The sequence below is a fragment of the Gallus gallus genome, chromosome 12, assembly GCF_016699485.2.
Source record: "Gallus gallus isolate bGalGal1 chromosome 12, bGalGal1.mat.broiler.GRCg7b, whole genome shotgun sequence".
NCBI classification, from domain to species: domain Eukaryota; kingdom Metazoa; phylum Chordata; class Aves; order Galliformes; family Phasianidae; genus Gallus; species Gallus gallus.
Window position 1 is genome coordinate 16569009 of NC_052543.1, and position 15654 is coordinate 16584662.

The window sequence follows — 15654 nt, forward strand, 5'->3', positions numbered from 1 at the left end:
ACCCTCCTCTCTGCTCCCTGCTCAGCCCCACGTTACTAAGAGCCCTCGGTAAAGCTCTTTTCCATGCTAAATATGCATCCAACCACTGTTAATGAGCTCTGGCCAGCACGCAAGGAGTTTTGACAGGCCCGTTGAACCGGCGCCAAGCAGAGATGAATGTTTGGCTTGGACCAGCACAATGCTCTGTTTGTCTCATTGTTACATGGGAAGTGTTAGCAAACTAATGTGACGGGATGGAGACGCACACAACTGAAAAATGACTGAAAATATAATTCCGTGTCAGCAGTGACTCCTGAAGGATTATTTGTCTCTGGTGACTTTGAAAGAACTTTTCCTTTCGGGCTCAAAATAAAGACAGGTTTGTGTGCTCAGGGAAAGCGATCAATTAGTCTTAAAGCTCGATGTAAGGAGCTGCACTCTGCTTCGCCTCCTAAGATTTACTTCTACATCAGCCAGGCACTCCAATGCAATCCCTCTTGTTGCCATTCCCAGAAGCCCTGCAGCTCGCACAGCACAGCGATGGCCTGAGCCCTGCTCTGCTCCTGCTGCAGGACCTGCACCCTGTGGCCCCTAGGGATAGAGATCACCAGACTTAGGGCCAGCGGTGTTCAGACACTGCTGCACCAACACTTCACTTGTGCAGCAAGGGAGCACAGCCCCAGGGATCATTACCAGATCCTGCAGTGTGAGAGAGAACCATCCCCACATGCATCTCTTTACTTTTGACACTGAGCTGTACACAGAGACCTGGGGAGCTGGAGATTGCCCCATTGAACATCCACTTGGGGATCCAGCTCCTTCTGATCGATAGCTTCTGGGCCTTCTGTTATTTGGGGTTTTTTGTTTGCCTGTTAGTTTTGGAACTGAGCTCAATCCTTGTCCCTGCAGCACCATTTTTCCCCCTTCACATCAGAAGGATTTTTAAAAAGCAGAACTACAGTCAGCCTGGTGTTGTTCTTTCCCTTCAGGAGGGGAGGGTCACACAGGAACCCGCTCACATCCAGCTCCTGATGTTTGGCATCTTCAGATGAGGAAGAGCAAGGGCTCCCAGTGCTCCGCTCTGGGATCTCAGCTGTGTGGAGGCCCCAGAAAACACAGAGCACATTTTGCCATTCGGATGACAGAATAAATTGCTTGCATGGGTACCTGCAGGAGGGTATCCTCTTTAGCAACAAGCCATAGGAGCTTCAAAATCCTGCCCAGCTGTAGCCTTGCTGCAGCTTCACCTGCTTACAACATATGGTTTACTCTCCACGTAAAGGAAAACAAATTTTCTTATGCACTTATGCTAAAAGTATTTGCAGAATGGTGACCTTAATGATAGGGTCCAGATTCCCCACTTAGAAAATGGTTCTCCCATCCTTCAGGCTGCCCTGCTTTGATTTATATGATAAGAGGGGAGGGTCTGTCAGAAGGTATTTACACCCCTAAAGGTGTAGGTATAAATTTAGTGAGACTTGCAGAAGGTACCCATCTCCTGTTGGAAGTCTCATTTAAGGCTTTTCAGTAAATCCTACTAAATGCTTATCTATGGCTTTCAGGTCTCATAAACCCTTGTAAATCCAGACCCTACAGTCAATGATATTGTTTATGAGCAATAGAGTTGGATTACCACTCCTCTCCCAACTCAGAATTACAAAGCACAGATGGGAGCACCAGCCTCAAGGAGCGCTGGCCTTTGCTGTACCTTTCTTCATTTGTGTCTTTCATTTTTGCAGCCAACATTGCCCAGATACACGTTTAGCCAACGCTGACACCATCGCTGCGTGTTCTGCAGGGGGTGACACAGAGCTGACCCACTACAATCCCACCAGAAAGGGCCACAGACTTGGAAAAGTCTCCATGGAAAGTGCTGTTTCCATCTCGTAGACCTCCGATCCACTTCTGAGGAGCTTTTCTGTGCACATCTAATGAAATCTGCCTCCCAGGAGCCCCGCATTGCTGCTGAAAGCCACAGCTTTGGTGAAGCAGTATTGCACTAAAAAGATAGCGATGGCAAATGTTAACAACACAGATTGTTTAGGCTTTCTTCCCCTTTTCAAAATGAAACACTTTTTAAATCAAGCCTTTGTGTTTTTTTTCCCCCCCCCACTGAGAGCTCTGCGAGCACTTTTTTTCACCTGGTTCTAATCTGGACATAACTGCACACAACTGAAGGCCAACGAAGTGAGAGCATCCACTGAGATCCAGCAGGAGTGTGCTCTGAAAACCGCAACAGCCACTGCTCCCAGACTGCTCCTGGCCCTGCATCTGTGCACGCAACCGCACCTCAGGGTCTGCAGCTCACAGGGCACAGCACCCTCAGCACACTCAGAGCACAGGGAAAGGCCACAGCCATCACAGGTGGGTGAGGAGAGCAGCATCGCCACCAACCCCAAACCCAACAGCATCAGAGGAGCAAAGGTCAGGTGAACAGATCCCCGTCCTGCTGTGCTGTTTTGCTACCTACAGCTCGTGTGCCCCACGCTGCCTGCAGTCCCCCACCACTTATCGAGCTCCATCTTAAAGCGATTTTGGCCCTGAGCAGATTTGTTAAGTGGCATAATATGGAGATCAAGGAGCAAAGATGAGGAAAGGCGAAATTAGATTAATGCCGCAGATAGCTTTGGAGTGTAACTCATGCCAAATAGCCAGAGGGCAACATGTCAACAATTTAATAGGGCACAACGTGAAAGAATGTTTTCAAAACAAGCCCTTCATTGGATGCTTCCCTTTTGAATCAGATAAAGCGTATCGCTGCAGAGAGATCGGCTTTGATCTGCTCTGCAGCAGAAGGTCAAGGGTGTTTAAACCAGCTATTCAGAGCCTGCGAGTAATGGAATTAAACGCTCGGATCACAAAGAGATCCCCTGGTTCTCAGCACCCTCCTGAGCTCCTGCCCTGCCCACAGCGCTGCAGGAGGCATGCAGAGTGCACCCCCACAGCACCCAGCGCTGATCGACTCCTTTCTGGGCACAGCCAGAAAGAGCTGCAAGGAGGAGGTAACCCCAGGCTGCTTCTCAGCTTCTCAGCAGTATGGACAGTGGAGGTAAGGAGTACAACTCTGCTGCTCCTTGCACACAGCTGTGCAGAGGATTTCAGCCTCACTGACCTCCTCTCCATGGGTCACAGCTGGAAAGGGGTCAAATAAGAAGGGGAAGGGTTAGAACATCAGTTACACGTGTCATTGCCATGCTATTTTGCTGCTTATCTCTGCTTTTCTTAGTGTAACACATAACAGCCTGCCCAGACTAGAGCTGGTGGAAGGTGCATTGCAAGACACCGCTGTGCCCAGCCCCAGGAGATACCATCACACAGCCCCAGGACCTCAGCATCAGGCAGGCATCGCTGCTGTGGCTATCTGTGTGCTCATACCTGAAGGGATGAGGGCAGCAGCCATTGCCACGGTTGTGTGGTGAAGCTTTACAGCCCCACCTGGCTCTGACACGGTCCTGGAGCTGTTCTGCAAGCACCATTTGCTGCTCCATGCTGTCATGTCTCAATTAGCCCACAACTCAGTAGCACACGGTGAGGGGCTGCAGGGTCTCCAGGCTCTGTAACCGGAGCGTGAAAAGGTAAATCCATGCACAGTGCTCAGATAAACAGAGCTGCCCCTTCCCTAGGCAGGAACTCAAGGAGGGGAGGCACTTTATGGTGATGGCAGCTGAGTGGGCAAAGGGCTTTCCCACACTGACAGCCTGAGCAGAAGGGAACACAGCAGCACAGCACTCAGCAGGGACCTGCCCCGAGTGCATTTAATGACAGTGCTGCTAATGAGATGCTGAAGGCAGGCAGCTGCCAGCCCTGCTCAGCCCCAGCTCTCTGCCCAACACACTTTCTCCTCCAACCAGGACACCATCACCCCTCCCTTGAGTTGGGGCTGTCAGCACCACCACTGTTTGCTGCTGCTCTCCCAGGACATCTGGAAGGTGGGGGCATTCCCTGCAGCACCCCAGGCTCTGTAATGGCTCTGGGCCCGTGGGGTTTCCCTCCCACCATCACCCACCTGCTACACGCAGCCAGTGATCTGCAGAGGTTTAGTGTGGGCTCTGTGAGCAGCCATCCCAGCCAGGCAGTGATCAGCTCTAACCACTCACAGCTGGGCTGTTCCTGCAGCTGGAACTCATTTGGGTTGGTCCCATCTCATGGCACTGTGGTTTGTTCCCTAAAAGCCAAATGCAGGCATGAATAAAGGCAGAGGGAGGATAACATACCATCCTTCCCTGCCCAATGGCAGTGTGGGACAAATGCTTTACCTGCAAAATGGAAGTATACCTCCCAGACAGGGGGCCTGGAGGCTGTGACAGCAAACGGGGCAGCCCATCATTTGCTCAGGGATTTGGGGCTGCACTCAGTAACTCAGCACTGAGACAAACGCGTGTTTCATCAGTTTGAGGGTGGGTTTTCTTTAAAGCTTTCATCCTAGCAGGGATGTTTGAGGAGCTAAAAATAGGCAGCAAAGTCACATGCAAACCTCCGGATGTGAGAAATCACATAAAAGATATGAGTGTGAGTCCTTGTTTCCTTGGAAATAATAGTAGTAGTAATTCTTGAGCGTGAGGTTGTAACGGTGAGATCCAAAACCACCCCGTTGTTCCCTGGGTGCGAGGAGGCTGAGCTGCAGGAGCTGGGTGCTCGCTGGGGTTCAGGATGCAGACCCCGTGCTCTGTGCCAGGATAGCTGTGCAGGAGGAGAGCTGCTGAGATTTCCACCTGGAGGTGCATTGCGAGAGGGAGCAGAGCTTTGGGCAGAGGGAAGGGCGCGGGCTTCTCCAAGCCAATGGTGCAGCTTGAGTTGTAGATCTCAGTTTGGGTCCTCATCCACTGACTGAACTGAGTGTGCAGGCAGGATGGCAGCACTGGCTCCGGTCCCGGGGCTCAGACAGCTCTAGGGGAAGTGCAGACCTGGAGGGAAGTCTGCAGCACATTCCCATCCCTGTGGCAATCACTGAGTAAGTGGCAGCATTTCTGCAGCGGTAAAGGGCTCTCACCCATGCACACAGAAATTGCTTATATTTAAATGTTAACATCCCCATCCTGAGCGCTGTATGGCACTGCACAGCTTACAGCATGAGTCCGTCCCTGGGGACCCCACGGCGCTCAGCAGCATTAAGAGAAGTGTGGCAGCATGAATGGTGTTTCCCCCACCATGGGAATGCAGCAGGTCAGCAGTGAGGGGCTGGCACAGGTACAGCCCTGGCACACACCATACCACAGCCCTGGTTCCTACACCCAGCTTCATGCTCAGGTTTCCATCTGTGCTTCGCCATCTGGAGCTACATCCTACCGCCCATAAATCCTTTCTAAAGAAGCATCAACACTTCATTTATTTCAAAGGGACTTACAGAATCACAGAATCATTAAGGCTGGAAAAGATCTCCAAGATCATCAAGTCCAACCTTCAGCCCGTCACCACCATGCCCACTAACCACCACCCTGCCTGCTTACTGCATTGTATGGATGGACTCTGCAGAGGAAATGCAGCTGAATGCTGGTATTTGGATCCCAAAGCCAAATTCTAAATGATAAAATTAAGGTTTTGCAACCCATCCCGAGCCAAGGCTGTGCACCACCACGCAGTCATGCCCAGCCTTTCTATTGACACAGGCCCCAGTGCCAAGCCCGATGCCAGCCTCCACTGTAAGTCATCTCCATAACAGCAGTTTGGGGTAAAACCCTTTCATAGATTCCATTCCTTGAAGGCTCAGCTCTGTCCTGTGCAGGTGGCACACAAACCACCGTTTTAGACTCAGACATGAAGACCTTAACTCCTCCTATTCACCGTGCTGCAGCCATCCCCATGCCCACGGCCCATCCGTGTGCCAGATGCCTCCGTGAGGTTTTGTTATGGACAACCAGAAACCAAATTAGGCTGCATCCAAAGAGACAGCGCGACGTTGCTAGGCGATGACGTCTGGCTGAAAGGAGCCGACAGTCATAGAGTTACTGATCTGTGCAGGATGCAGCGATAAGGTTATCTAATTCTGCATGTGGGACTGGGGTAAATTTGCACTAAGTATGACTTCAGACACAGAGGTCAAGAGGGCTCAGCTTTGGCTGCAGAGCCGGGCAGAGGTGAGGCTTCTCTGATGCTTCAACAGCCACGGCCAAGGCAAATCCTAAGTGCTGGAGTCCCACTGCATGGGCACATGTGACCCCATAGAGAACCAACCGGGGGGCAGGAAACCATACACACACCATTCTGTAAGTCTGTCAATGATCTTTTTAAACATCCCTTATTCTCCCATGCAAGAGGACAAAACCAAAGCACAGCCTTCACACTGCCTAGAAGTCAAACCCCCTTCTTCTGCCAGGGCAGCCCCCAGCATCCCCCTACCCCACTGTGAGCCCCAGCACAGCCACTGTGGCCTCCCGCTGCTGGCGAAGCAGGAACGCACCCGCCGCTGCCTCACAGGATCTTGGCTTGTAGCAGCAATTGGCACAGAGTCATCCTTATCAGCTCGCACATTAATCTTAATTAGTAGATCGACAGCAACAGTTCCTCCCTGCAGCTCCCCCGAGCATTCGCAGCGCTCGCTGCCTCTCGCAGCGCTGCAGCCCCGCAGCAGCAGGGACTCATCCTGCGTCTGCCTGGGCTGAGGGGCACCCTGCTGCCCCTGGCATCCCCCACTTCTTGGGCTGAGGATGCACTGGGCTGGGGAATTCGGTTCAGGCAAAGAGGTTTGCTTCAGACGTTGCCTTCTGAACGCGCTGACCTGAGTGTTTTTCCAGCACGGAAGGGGAAAAGCCCATCTCAGCTGAAATACCAGGGCTTTAAAAATTAGTTGCTGTTCATGTGCAGTAGCTCTTGTTATTAAAAACATCATAAAAGTTTTACTGTGCTGACTTAGGGTGCACGTAAAGAATCGAGTTTGCCTTGACAGACCGTAAAGGAGCATTTATGACCTACGGGGTCAATGATTTGCGAGGCAGGATTTAGCCAGCAGCGGGCAGGGATGCGGCACAGCGGGGGGAGCGCCGGGAGGTGCCCCGCAGGGTTGTGCTGGAGAACAGTGGGGACGTGCAGTGTGCCATCACACAGCAGCAGACCTGGGCGTCACACAGCTGTGCTAAGGCAGGGGACGCAGCGTTGTGTGCTGATGGGCCTTCATCACTTTGGGGTCAAGAGGGGAACTTCAGCAGAAAAGTTCCCAGTTCGGCAGCTCAGGGCTAAAGCTGCACTCCCAGTTGTGCAATTGTTTTATTCTCTGTTGCAAGGTGCTGGGAAAACAGCAGCTCTGCTGCTCCAATGTTCAGCTCAGTGTGCTGTGTGGGGTACAGCACAGGGGAGGGCTCGGAGCCATTCTGTCAGGCCCACCTGGGCTGGCTCAAACAGCCCAAGGGAAGCCATGCCACGCTGGGGACTTCGCAGCAGAGCCATTTCCCTTCAGCAGTACGCACTGCTGCAACAAAAGTGCTGTTGAAATCCCAATGCACGGTGCTCCTCTGGCCGTAGATATTTGGGAAGGTGTCCCACCCCCTGTGTGGGCGACAGAAGATCCCATGGAGAAGAGAACCCCCATACTTGGGGCAGGGCAGCAGAGTGCTCTGCATACTGGCTTCTCAAAGCTGTTTCCTTCAGCCTTCGCCATCCAGACGGACAGAACCAGCTTTGCTACACACATGGCAACCAAATGAAATGGTTTCTTTGACAACAACAACCAAAGCACAGAAAAATTTTGCTTTCTCTCTCCCCTGACTTCAGCAGCCCAGGTAACGTGGAGGAACTCCACGCGTCAGACTTAAGTGACCGCCTGCGGTGGGAAGCAGACGTGCACTCCAGCGTGTGCTGCAGTTATTTATTTATTTGGGGTCTGATTGATTTAAAGACTCCCCCTCGCCCGAGCAGCACCGTGGCACCATAACTCACTGTAGCTCTGATTTATGGTCCGTGTTGGAGTGATGCCGGCTGCTTCTGCCTGGCACGGGGCTGTGCCTCACTCCCTTCTCATCACAGGGACCATTGCAGGGAGCAGAGCTAGGAGCTGCTGTTTCCTACACTGCTGTTCCCCACGCTGCTTCCCCTCTGGAAGTGCCCCATAGGATGAAGGAGGATAAAAATAGCAGCAGTCAGTGCAAGAGAGCTCCTCAGAAGGAGCTGTAATCCTACAGAGCCAGATTCTGAGCCCTGGGTTGCAGCACACGCACTGCCTGTTGGTTGCCTTTAAAGCAGCACTGAATGAGGTCTCAGCCTCATGACTTCAGGGGATGGAGTCCTTCCTGAGATTTAGAAGATCCATAATTTCCTGCTCTGTTATTTTATATCACCTCCTCCTGGATGGCCTCATTAAAGCAGAGGCCCCTCCCTGCCCCATTATGAGGGCCCCTTTCCCTGGTAGGAATGTTATTTGTGCTGCACAAAGAATTTACCAACTGCCTTTATAGCCCTCCCTGCACTAAATCACACTCCTAATGGATCGCCCGAGGTAAGAGCACCACTGTTTATTGTATTATTTTTTAAAATCCATTTAATGGCTGGGTCACACACAGCAGAGCTGCGGGCCTGAGCTCCGCCTCCTGCTGTGACAAATGGGACATTCTTTGGGGCTCCCCAACCCTCACCCTGGGCAGATGCACGAGCAGCAGCCCCAGCTAAGCGGCCTTTGCCACATGCATCCCATCTGGCAACGCAACTTCCACGCTTCTTGAGTTTGGAAGATGCGTGTTCCTTCTGCCATCCGCACAGAGCTCTGAGGCACAGCAGCCTTCCTCCAGCCCCAGCCAGCTCCGGGAGCTGTGACCGATTAATGCTTCCTAAAAGCTCCTGATGTGCTGTTATCAGTGCGCGCTACGCTGGGAATTTCATGGTGTTGAGGCGAACGCTGTCGGCATTACACGGCTCACATGGTGCTGACTCACCTGCTGGCAGGGATATGGGGCTGAGCAGGGAGAGCAGAGCAGGGCTGACCTCCACTCTGCAGATTTCTGGTACGTAACGCGGAGCTGTAAGGAAGAGGCGATCCGTGCGCTGGGGCATCATCTTCAGTAGGTCGGTAGAGTATTTACAGCTCCAAACGCTAAGGAAGTTGTTGAGGAAGGAATATGACTGCAGGTGATAGAAAATCATGACATTGTCAAGGTCGTGGAAATAACCAGTAGTCACGGTGGGAGCTTCCTCTTGGCATCCTGATAGAGACATGCAGTACAGGAATAACACCATTATTTTCTAGCTTCACACTATGTGAAGACCACTGTTAGATATAGATTGCTCTGTGCCATCACGAGTTTCCATGTTATTCCATAAGCAGGATCATTACGCAAGTATGGTTTGTAATGCTTTGGATTCGGGATTTCTATGATAGCCATTTGGTGCTGCTGACAATTTCAGTGTGCACTTTGTTCTTTGCAGAGATGCAAACAAGCAATGAGAAAGCACAGCAGGCACTTCCAGCACATTCCTACAAGACAGGTACAGGCAGGATCAGCAGTGGCCTCAACCCTGCCTGGAAAAGGGCTCCTTGCAGCACCAAAAGCTCATCCACAGAATCATATCATAGAATCATAGAATGGCCTGGGTTGAAAACCCAGTTTCAACCCCCCTGCAATGTGCAGGGTTGCCAACCAGCAGACCAGGCTGCCCAGAGCCACATCCAGCCTGGCCTTGAATGCCACCAGGGATGGGGCATCCACAGCCTCCTTGGGCAACCTGTTCAGTGCGTCACCACCCTGAGTGAAAAACTTCCTTTCATCAAACCCAAAGCCAACAAAGGAGCCTCACTGCACCACCCAGCAGCAAAGTGGTACAACAGACGAGTCTTGGACACATGGACATGGTCAGCCTGAGCTTTCCCCACCACTGCCCGTAGCATCGCTCAGCCCACATCCTCACTGCTCTGCTGCTCAGGCAGCGGTCGGTGCCACCCGTGCTGCTCAAGCAGTACCAGCACTGCCTGTCCCAGCATCGCCCGCTGCTCACGGCCGCACTGCACAGCACAGCGCCTTTCCTACCGCTTCTTATTCTTGGCACCCGCTGCTCTGCCTCGCTTCCAGCTGAGGTTAAAGCGTTTAGGAGTCTGTTTGCATAGTGTTTTTTTTTTCATGCGACCTCTGGTTGTAACACACGCTTCCCCCTGCACACACAAAAATACCCAAATTGCTCTTAGGTTAGTAGCTGTCTCATATTCCCCAGCAAAAAGAACTCCGGGTTAAGATTTTTCTCTTTGCATTTTGCCAATCACTTGGTTCCCAAATTTCAACTTCGTGTTTGGATTTGAACGGCCACAGAATGCCTCCAGCCGGGAAACAAACATCAGCCTGTTTCCTAGCAGAGGATCAAACTACTGCTTGCAAAATAACAGCACTTTTATGCACCAAAAATGCAGTCAGACCCTAAAGTATGTTTAAATTCTGTTAATCCCACTTGTGGGAGTTCGTTAGCACGCGGCACCTGGAGGAGCTCCCAAGGGCTCTCACCAACGCCTCCTGCACGGAGCTTCACCGCTTCTATGGCCACAGCACAGGGAAAACGGCACAGGAAGAGGACCCCCCAGTTCTGCAGCCACCACCACAAAGCCCAGGCCGTATCCTCAGGAGCACGGCGGACTCACAGCTGCGGCTCTGCAGAACTGGGGCGCTCCGGGAACAGCTCCAAGGGGAGACAAAGCGCTTCCCTGCTTCCCAACAGTGGCATCTCCCAAAAAAGAGAGCTTTCAGATGGAAGTAAATTTTACTATTTTATTTGTGAAAAAACTACAAGCAGAGTTCATAAATAGACATTTCTATTTAAAGCAGGAAAATGATAAAGTGGCTTCTAATAACAGTCGTGCACATGCCAGTAACAGGAATATATTAACATCTTTTATTTGCTAGACAAAGAGCAGTGTCCAATATAAATTTCCCGAAAACATTTAAGACCTGTGAATTTCTGACCAGTTCACAAAACCACCATTGACACTTTAGCATGAAGATTAAAACAAACCTAACAGGACTGTCAGCTCTAAAGACTTTACAGAGCGGAAAAACTTTCAGAAGCGTTATACAAGCTGTCTTTCTGGGCAAATGAAAAATATAGCTCGTATAATACATTAACATAAAAATCCACAAGATAAGATTATGTTTTGACATACTTAAACAAGCATTCTATATTTGTCTCCAACAAACAAAGCTAAGGAAATAATGTAACCATCTTTACACAGTAAATTAAGGTTACAAGTCATACACAAGAACAGAACTGCTTGCGCATTAAAAACTGTTCAGCTCCATTGTCATACTCTAAATGTTGGCTCTTAAAACCATTCGGTTACATACAAGCAAAGGTTATTATATAGTCAGCAATTAATAAGTTTTCAATAATTTAAGTTTATGGTAGAGCTTAAAAAAGTAGACTGAGAATGATCTTGGTAAGGCAGGTGAAAAATCTCAGTGGAAATAAACTCATGGAAGCTACCGCCACGTTTTAGATCCGTCCAATTTGAGACCAGCAAAGAATTCCAATTAAAATAAATAGTCTGTTTGCCTAAAATGCTTTTGGATTCTTCCTTTGCATAACTACGTTAAACTGAGCGAGTCGGGCAAGCCGTGTCGGTATGTGTGTGTCTGTGTCACATTGAAACTCAGCGAACGTAACACTGTGCTTTACTTACCTGCTTCTGTGCCACTGAACGCCCAGAGCCCGGTCCTTCCTCTAGACTAGTGTTTTGTTGGCCTGCTTGTTAACCACGCTCCCCAACAACAGCAGGAAACCTACGGACGCAGTACGAACAGAATCCCATTTCCGGACACGTGCCTTGGGGTGCTGAGCTCAGAAACCAAGTGCAGAAGTGAATGCTGTCCTTCAAACCCAGGGCACAACGGCCACGGACGAGGCCGGCTGAGCTGGATGCTTCGCTAGCAGTTCCTACCACACGCAGAATTACAGGTCACTTGTCCCAAAGACATTTTCCCACTTATTTATAGTAAGCTGCTTCATCAAGGAGGCACACCCAAAACCAGATTTTGCTTACTGAACCAGTAGCCGATGAGTAGCCGGGTACCGCGTTAAAGCTCTTCCACCTCATCTACAGGTCCATCCGTTTGAGAAAGAAGCCATTTCCTGGTACACACAATGCTATTTTTGCACAAACTCCCGGATTCAACAACGGGTGGGAGCACACGGCTGACTTGAAGCACCACGAAGAGCCCCACTGGAGGGACGTGCCATGCGCTCGCACGCGCTGCCGGATCGCGGGCACCATGCGCGCAAGCCTAATTGATAATGGATCGTTTATAAAGCAGTGCAAAATATACAAGTTCGGGGGCATCTTCAAAAAATCTCTCTTAAAAAATTATTCCAATACATTTCAGTAAAATAAATAAATATGGCTGACCAGTTTACCCTCCCTGAGACCCTTAAAGGAATAGTAAAAACTGGAAAAGGAATGTCTTTGCAATATCCCACTAATGTTAAAATGTGGATTGAGAAATTCATAGTATTTAAAACTATGTATAATAAATTGTCTTGATGCTCATAGGAAGCATCCGGTTTCCTTTGGTTCTTTAATAAATACTTTAAAAATGCTTAAAAAGGTAAAGACGGCCTACACCGCGGGTATCAGCAGAATTACATTGGGGTGCCCATAGGAACGCACTGGGAACACCACCACCACCAAAGGCACTGCCACCGCGTGCACCCTCAGGCAGAGGCTGGGAAGGATCGGTGGCACCGCACGGCTGCCTGTCGCCGTGTGAAAGGAACCTACGCCTGCTACTCCAAACCACACCGATTTCAAAGGAAAGGTTACACCAGTTGCATCCACAAAGAGAAACGCCTCTTGCTGAGCAAATAATTCACAATGTAACAGCTGGCACAGAGTTGCCAAAATAAAAAAGAGCGGCCCTCTTTCATCATACCCCAAAGTTACGCAGCGATGCTGACCAAAGCCGCAGCCTCTGTGCCTGAAATTACTGCAGAGCACTCTGGGGCCACTAAACAAAGAAAAAAAAGCCAAAGAGGTTTTTTTCTACCTCTTCAGACTAGTGTTTTAGCAGGATAATGCATGGAAGGTAAACTGTAAAGCAACATTAACAGGCCAGGAAAAGGAATGACAGCCTGAATACGTCAGAGCACAAAGGAAGGAGGTGCTGGCCACAAGCAGTGCCCAGCACCAGAGCTTTTCACTGCTTCTGCAGGAGGACACCAGGAGCATCTGCTGCCACACGCCTAACATCCCTGCTGGGCACTGCTCAGCTGCAATGGAGCACGGCTGGAGTTGTGCTGAGCAGCAATCCCACAGCAGAGGACATGGAGCTGATGGCACCCAAGTACGTGCTGCAGCGAGAAACAGCCCCACGGCACTGCCGCCTGAAATCCCAAGCACAACTCCAGTTCTAGAGCTACCTCAGCCATCGAGGCAGGTCTGAAAAACGGCCAAAATTCACTAAACCTAAAAATGCCGAACTTCTGCGGGATTGGCTATGCACGACACAGCGATGCTCGCGTTACTGAAGCACATGGATCGGGGTGTGCTGACACCAGCCTGGCTCTGAGCACCCACGCTCCAGTTGGACACAACCCTGCAAAGTGCCAAGCCGAGTTACCCCAGTGCAAACACGAGCCTTCCCGGAGCGGTCCTCTGATTTCACATCCCAAGGTATACAAATCCAAACCGTGTTCAGTACACTTTAGCCATTGCTTAGGGAAGAAATGGGGAAGGAACAACTCAAGAAGATGGGTCCTGTCTAGGTCCGAACCTCCAGGAACACTCCTCACCTACGACCAGTTCCATTTCAGTTTCAGCACTTTCACAGAAGGGGACTGTCCCAGATCTTTAACTGCTCAATATTTTGTTTTCACTTCACAGTGTTTCAAGCACCAGCGTTTCCATGTATTGGTTTCAAATAACCCTTTATATATATTTATTTATATATATATTTATATATAATTTATATCAAAACTGATAGTACACAGTATAACTGGAAGAAGAACTGAACTTAAAAAGGATATGTTGAAAGAGGATGGAGTTTGTGAATGCAATAAATAAAGCCCCCTTCCCTCCCCACCCGCTCCCTATCCCAAAACAAAAGTCGTAACGTTCATGGAAAATTGTGCACAGCAGATATTATAAAAAGTAGATTCAGGAGCACATCCAATTATAAATGATTGTTAGGAAAATCATATAAAACAATGGAATACATAAAAGTGTCAAGAGTAATCATTAGGGTGAGAAATTCCTTGGTGGCCAGATGCCCACGGCAAGCAGAAATTATCCTGGTTGCATCAGTAAGAGGTTGATGTCCAAGGAAGCGTGTTCAAGCACAGAAGAGGCTCTCCAGGATGTGAGCAGCGTGGGCAGGTGGAGTGTTTGAATTTCAGACCCCGATTCATAGTTTCCACAACTCCATGTGCAACTTTCAGAAAGATTCATCATTGACTGCTGACATGTCCCCCTTTGGCGTGGAGGAGCGGGACGAGCCCTTGTCTGTGCTCTCAGAGCCCGAGCTGCTCTGATTCTGTTGTTCTGATCCTGCACTGGAGGTCACTGTAGAAGACGATGTGGAAGAGGAGCGAGTCTTTTCCTTAAAGTCTGTGATAATTACCGTGACATTTCCCACTGTGACTGCCAGCTGTTGTGCAGTACTTCTGTCCACATTTTTCAGTCTGGGTCTAGAATAAATGAGAAAACATTTATAAACAAAATGAAAACAAATGAGAAAGGAAGAGTCTATTAGGAAAAAAAACAGCATTCGGCAACAGCTTGGTGGCCTTCCTTCCACTTGCCTGCACAGACTGTAATAACTGGGAAGAGAACTCAGGAAGCAGCAAGTGCTGCACAGCGGAGGACACAGGTCTGACCTCCTGCTCCCTGCATCAGGGTGTTCCATCCCAGGGGAAGACCTGTCGCGTAGAGCAAACGGTGCCGTGCTGCTGACGGTTATCTTCAACCACCTCCGCCAGAAAGCAGGACACTAAACTAGAGCCAAGCAGACAGGAGCCAGGGAGACCTGGGGATCTCTTCCCTAAAGGGAGGATGAAAGGATTCTGTTATCTAAATCCTCCATCTCCCCATGCGCCCTGATGTTATGAGACAAGGCTGTGACACCGCAGTACAAAGCCACATTAAAGTGTTTGAACGCTACTCTTTCATTCCCATATTGGAGCTTTGCAGCTGCAAACAACACGGGCACTGGGACAACTTGGCTCCTCTTCCAACCGCTTCGAGCTTCTACAAATCAGATGCCCAATCAGCCCGTGTGTGAAATCGCTCAGAACATTCCCTCTGGAAACAAAGCGATTGGAAATAACATCCAGAACACACAATGATATTTCTCGCAGCTAGCTCTTTAGGTTAGGGGAAAAAAAAAAAACAACAAAGAAACTGATATTTATAGCTCAGGATTATCTCGGTAATTTGCATGCTGTGCTATCATTCAATTAGTAACTCAGCTAATAAGGGTCTAGACTCTAGGAAGCTGACGTCCACGTGCGTTTCAGGGGCTGGTCCAAAGTCCTGACACAACAAACCTCGGACACTCCTCCAGCTGCCAACCAATTCCAAGTCAGCTGCAGCAACTGCTGCAATTTACTGCTTTTCCTCCTAATTAAAGGTCAGACTTAAGCAGTGGAATATTCTCAGTAGGGAAATTAAAAAGGAGAGTCTTTATACTTCAGTGAAAAGTAGCTTGCTGAGAACTGCCTTATTCCAAGAGATGGAGGGAAGGATAGCCGCAGCTTTTAAACCAATTTTCTCTTTGTCTACAG

General features: G+C 49.7%; 1 protein-coding gene across 1 annotated transcript in view; it reads right to left on the reverse strand.

Annotated features, from left to right (window-relative positions):
- Positions 1-10638: 10638 nt before the first annotated feature.
- The window catches only part of RYBP (RING1 and YY1 binding protein), a 34765-nt gene continuing 29749 nt past the window's right edge, over positions 10639-15654 (reverse strand). The window contains exon 6 of the mRNA XM_046900017.1: positions 10639-14559. Coding sequence (XP_046755973.1) covers positions 14307-14559 — 253 coding nt within the window. The 3' untranslated portion in view covers positions 10639-14306. The remainder of the gene's footprint in view (positions 14560-15654) is intronic.